At 39.7% G+C, this 6000-nt stretch overlaps 1 protein-coding gene across 1 annotated transcript in view; it reads right to left on the bottom strand.

Annotated features, from left to right (window-relative positions):
* Positions 1-724: 724 nt before the first annotated feature.
* Positions 725-6000, bottom strand: part of NUP155 (nucleoporin 155) — a 40304-nt gene continuing 35028 nt past the window's right edge. The window contains exons 31-35 of the mRNA XM_081880860.1: positions 5585-5705; positions 4884-4994; positions 2920-3056; positions 1762-1868; positions 725-1134 (exon numbers count right to left, since the gene is read on the bottom strand). Coding sequence (XP_081736986.1) covers positions 996-1134; positions 1762-1868; positions 2920-3056; positions 4884-4994; positions 5585-5705 — 615 coding nt within the window. The 3' untranslated portion in view covers positions 725-995. The remainder of the gene's footprint in view (positions 1135-1761; positions 1869-2919; positions 3057-4883; positions 4995-5584; positions 5706-6000) is intronic.

The raw sequence follows: 6000 nt of genomic DNA, 5'->3' as shown, positions 1-6000 counted from the left end.
GTGGATATATAAGCAATACATACAGCAACATATACAAATACATAAAACACACACACAAACCTTACTAGTTCACCCAATATAGGCCTTAAGAGCAGCCTTGTTAAAATATTTAAATCTCCCAGCTGAGACAATGATCAGGTATTTGATTAACTTTTTACTAAAGGACAGGTGCTCTGGCACCTTCTAAAAAAGTGACATGCTTTGCCTTTAGAGCAGCAATTTTAAGGAGAAAAAAATGTGGGGATTATAAATTAAATTATTCAGGAAAGCAAACTTAAACACATCTTAAAAAATGATTTCCTGTTCTCAGTGTCTTCTACCTGAGGCCACTAGGGTTGGAGTTCTTAATCATTTAAAGATATATCCTGATTGAGTACATGTGCTTATAACAACTGCAGATTTCAGGCCTGTTCTCACTTTCTTACTCCTAAGAGAATAACTTTTCTAAGATTATGCATGATACAGCATGTGTGCAACATCTAAACCAGGGCCCTCCAAGATGTTGGGTTTCCTCGCAAGCCACACTTTCCAGCTCTCCTACCACTTCCAATTTCCCGGCACCATACGTGTCCAGTCGTGCCCAAGTGGGGAGTTGCCTGTAGTTGCCATTTATAATCCTAAACCTCTTTTTCATAGCAAACTCTCAAATACATAGCTGTATGATTTCCACTTTTATGTCTAAGCACGTTGTGTAAATTCTATGCAAAATTAATAGAGAAACCAATTTTAAAAATAATTTTAATCGCCAGGGCAAGATTATACAATGCATTTTAATCCAAAGCATATAAAACTGTTTCACTGCTAGAAAAATTTAGTAGTAAAAAAAGAAGAGAAACAACCTGCCATTCTGCATTCTATGTGAGGTTAGTTAAGAACAGACAACACAGAACTATGATAAGCTCCACAGCTTGTTTTAATGCTTTAATAAGCATTTGCCTTTTCAGATTCCAGTGCAGTGACAGTTCATTCCACCTGAAGAAATAGTTGTGCATCACTCAATGAAGCCGTTCTAATTTAGCCTGTAGAGATTTAAAGTTCCCTGTAATTGTCTGTACAGCTAGTGTTGGACTTATGGACTGCAGTTCAACAAGGTAACAGCTAACAGCATCCAAGCAAATATTTGTGAATCGCCGCCTAAAGAGAAAGAAAGAAAGAAAGCAATTAGTTTTAGTTTATTGTTAGGATACAGAGACCCAAAACTATAGTTAGGGTCAGTGATCTTCTGCAACAAAGCTGGCAATGGGATATGCTGGTGGTTGTAGCGAGATGTGTCAGTTCTGAGCAAGATGTATACAATTTAGTATGGTAAGCTCCTTCAGCAGTTTGCCTTCTTTGCTTATGTTACTTTATAAATCACCACTTACATTATTTATTAATTAAATTTCTATACTGCCCTTCATATAAGGTTTACAGGGCTGTTTATAATATAAAAACACAGAGTAACAAACAAAAACACAAACCCCACCACAAACACAGTTTAAAAGGCAATAGATTGTTTAACTGGCCCAATGCCAGGCAGAAGAGGAATATTTTTCCTCGCGCCTAAAGATATGTAATGAAGATGCCTGGTGAGTCACCCTGGTGAGAGCATTCCACAAGCAGTAAAGGTCCGTTCTCTTGAGGCCACCCTCCAGGCCTCTTGCAGAAAAGGCACACAAAGAAGGGTCTCAGATGATGATTGCAGAGTCCAGATCAGTTCATCTGGCAACCATTTCCAGCATATGTTAAGTCTGTTTACAGCATCTGCATTCAAAGAAGTACCTTTCAAAGGCAAGAATTTTGTTAGGCTCTTGCACAAATGCTGATAATAACACATGGATGCATTCCAAAAGGTGCAAAGGCTTCTTCATTTTACTCCAGTATGGATCCTGTAAAGAAAAAAGAAAAATACATGACAATTTGGAAATTATTCATCAACATCTTGAGTGTACTACAGAGTGCCTCATAATACCCATTCTGCATTTGAAAGAACTTAATTGTTTGCCTAGTGAGATCAAGCAGGCTCCAATTTAAAGTGGCTCCTGCTTGTGGCATCACCAGTCTTGTTTTTAAAGAAAATGAAAGAAACTGAGTAGGGGGAGGGGTAGAAATGGGGGTAAAAAAAGAGTAACAAGGTATTTTAAAAACAAAATTAAAAAATTCCTTCCAGTAGCACCTTAAAGACCAACTAAGTTAGTTCTTGGTATGAGCTTTCGTGTGCATGCACACGAAAGCTCATACCAAGAACTAACCTAGTTGGTCTTTAAGGTGCTACTGGAAGGAATTTTTTTATTTTGTTTTGACTATGGCAGACCAACACGGCTACCTATCTGTAAAAGGTATTTTTAAACCTTTAATCATTGTATACAAGGCCAGTATGTTGGTAGGTGTGGCATTTTCACCCGTTGGGTGAACTGCACTTGTAAAATTCAAGTCTTATATACAGCTATTAAAAATACAGGAGCCTGTGGAAAAGTAGGTGGCAATAGGCTTGACAGCTGGACCTTACTAGATATGATACAGATGTGTAAATACAGCTGTGCCAGATAAGATGTGACTTGGCTGCAAAAGCAGACTGAAGGTGCTAACTTGGTCCCCACCTGCATATAAGACAATGGGGGGGGGGGGAGAGGCAGTAACAAATGAAGTAGTAGCGAACAAAGGTCCTAAACACAACCTCAGAAGCAGCCGAGGCAGCAAGTTGGTATTCTACGGACCAATTTAATGAGCTCATAGAGTCACAATCTACTACATGAGGATCAATGCCTACTAACTACAAACACATTTTGAATGTCTGGCCCAGTACAAACCTAGAATTTTCTTCCTGTTAGTATCTCAGCAGTGATATGCCTTTAAAAAGGTATTCTGTGGTCCAGCCCCATCATTGGTGATGATATGGAATTTAAACAACCAGAAAATATGCTAAGTTTTTCCTCTTACCCGTGCTTTGAATAGGTGATCATATACTTCAAGAAGTCTTGGTAGTGGCACACCAATTTCTTGCATTGTGTAAGTTACAAAACCTACATCCCAGTTCAAAGAACAAACTTGTTGTTCTAGATACTGCACTAAGAAATCTAAGGAGGAAGAATAGTGGCCAGTGAGATGCAAATCATTTGCTGCAAAGTTTAGTTGCTATTCTTTCTTTTATATACCTGTGAATTCGTTCACTTAGTCAACCTGACAGGAAATCTACTCAGTAGATGTTTTAAAAAACAGGACACAGTGCAATACAGAAAGTTCTGAAGAGACTGTTTGAGGACTCTGACCATTTGACTTCTTAGTTCAGAACAACAACTAGTTCTAGTTCAGCGATAACCAAAGGCGTTCTGCTCTTTTCAAGTTTGGCTTGAGAGAAATGACTGTAAAAGGTGTTTGCCTCACCTCCATGTGTACAGAGTGATGACTATAGGCGAGGACAAAATCCCTGCTATCCTAAGTTCAATAAAAATGGGACCTATGCAAATGCATACCCATTTCTGGGACCTATGGAGGCCATAAAGAAGAATGTGTATTTTCAATACTCAGGGTATGACTCAACTGCATATGAGGGCATTACTTCTAAATGGAAAATTGTGTGGACCTTCCACATACCGTATTTTTCGCCCCATAGGACACACCGCCCTATAGGACGCACCTAGTTTTTTTTTTTGGGGGGGGGGAATAGAGAAAAAAAATTATTTCCCCCCCAGGCCCGGGGCTGGCGTGGGGGAAGCCCGAGCTTCCCCTGACCCCAAAACAGCCTACTATCCGCAAGCCTAGGGAGCCGCGCTGGTCTCCCCAGGCTTGCGGAGAGCTGCGCGAAGCCCGGACGCACTCTTCAGCGCGCCCGAGGCTTCGGAATGCAGGCAGCTCTGCGCAACCCTAGGAGGCACGGCTTGGCGCCGGGCTCCCGAGGGTTGCACAGAGCTGCGAGGAGCCCGGGAGCGCAGGCAGCTCTGCGCAACCCTCCGGAGCCCGGCGCGGCTTGGCGCCAGGCTCTGGAGGATTGTGCAGAGCTTCCTGAAGCCTGGAGAGCGAGAGGGGTCGGTGCGCACCAACCCCTCTCTCTCCAGCTTTCAGCGAAAGCCTGTATTCGCCCCATAGGACGCACACACATTTCCCCTTCATTTTTGGAGGGGAAAAAGTGCGTCCTATAGGGCGAAAAATACGGTACTTATAACACTGCTCCTGTGCTCCACATGGTCACTGCCTACAGTTACTTCTAATTCTGTTCAGAGTAATTCAGATGTTGCTTTGAGCCTGGGTACATGCAGAATCTATTTGAAACTAATGGATATGCACAGAAGCCTCCTCACAATCAAAGCACATTCTTCCTTCTATTTTGCAGTCTTCTAAGAGCATTCAGTCAAATGCATATTCAAGGTGCTTTTGGGAGGGCTCCGAGTGGAGTTTATATGTCTCAGGACAGGCCTTGTGTGGAAGCTACATCCTTCATCATACATCCTTTTTATTTCTATGCTGCCTTTTCATAGTTAAAGCCATGTTCAAGGCAACTTACAATATGAAAATAATTACATAATTACAAACATAGCAAAAGTAGTCTAAACAATAAAACAGCAAAAACAACACATCAAAATTGAACAATTTCCATATAAATAATAAGATCTAAAAGACAGAAATAATTTAATATAAATAACAGCAACACCACCCCAAACCCCAGCCCAAGTCTTTTAAATCTCACACATTCAGGCAAATTCTTAAGTAGGGCTTCTCCTCCCACCCACACTTTTAATAAATATTTTATATGGAATTTGACAGCTCAGTACTTGATAATACAGAAGGTACTGACTTTGATCTAACATAGACTCTTGGAAGAATTATTGCATTTATTTCCTATTTTTGTTTTATTCTGTTATTTTATTTTTCAGTATCTCCTAATATATTTAATTTGAATTATATACCTAATGGAAAATAGCGAGGTGTCCCAGCATAGATTTTGCCAAGCATTACCATCTTCAGGCTAAGAGCCTGCATTCTGTCAGGAGCACTCATAGTCACACTGTCACTCAGCGCTGAAATAGAAAAGACACTCTTTTAGAAGATCAATTAAATGCTTGCATTTATGTTATTTCCATTTTCAACATGCAGAACCAACTAAAAAAAAAATAATCATGTCAATTTACCCTCCTACAGGTGGGCTATGAATGAGTTTCCAGTTTCATAGGACTCTAGATGATTTTTTAAAAAAATTTCTGGTGTTACAAATTATGCTCTCTCTAGGCTAAGAACACAGAAACCATGACACCAAGCTTTTTGGGAGAGTTGTTGAATGTTTACCGTTAATAATAAAAGAAGTAGGATGAAATGAATTCATAAATAAAGCCTAGACCCTTCCTTTGCAAGGTGTTTTTTTTTTGCTAATTTTTTGCTAATGAATTTGACAGCCTGCTTGCTGAAGAAGGCTAAGCTACTCCGCCAAGTCTATGCAGATCATATTCTTGCTAATAAACAGTTGACTCCAACTTGCATGGTGTGATTTACTCCCAGCTCACTCCTGTCAATTCCTTCCCACCCCACAAACTGGACTGAAGAGCAACACAAAAGTGAGTCATTCCATAATGTTGTGTGCTTTTAGGCATCTCTTCTAAGTACTTGAACCTACCTTTATCAATTATTTCTTGCCAAAGTGTCTGCACTAAGATAGGATCCGAATGACCAGCGCAATGAATAATAGCCAGTTTACATTCCGAGAGTTTGAATGGATCAGCAAATTCCCCATAAAGCTGCAATTTAAAAACAAGTTTGGTCATTCACATAGATCAAATGCAGAATGAAGTATAAATGGATTAACAGGCAGTTTACAGACATTAAACAAAATATTGAATAGCATACCTATACCCTAAATAACAAATAACAGATAGTGCATATTTCTTGTGGAGTTCCGTTATATATATGAGTGCTTTTCACACACAAGAGTGATGACTGCTAAAGACAGCACACAACAGTGTATTATAAAAGAACTAAAATAAAATGAAATATGTAAAATAAAACACTTTTAAAAAACCTGGTGAGGCAGAG

The sequence above is a fragment of the Podarcis erhardii genome, assembly GCF_964252035.2.
Source record: "Podarcis erhardii genome assembly, chromosome: 11".
NCBI lineage: Eukaryota > Metazoa > Chordata > Lepidosauria > Squamata > Lacertidae > Podarcis > Podarcis erhardii.
Note: the sequence above shows the minus strand (reverse complement) of the source record. Positions and strands in the feature narration are given on the sequence as shown.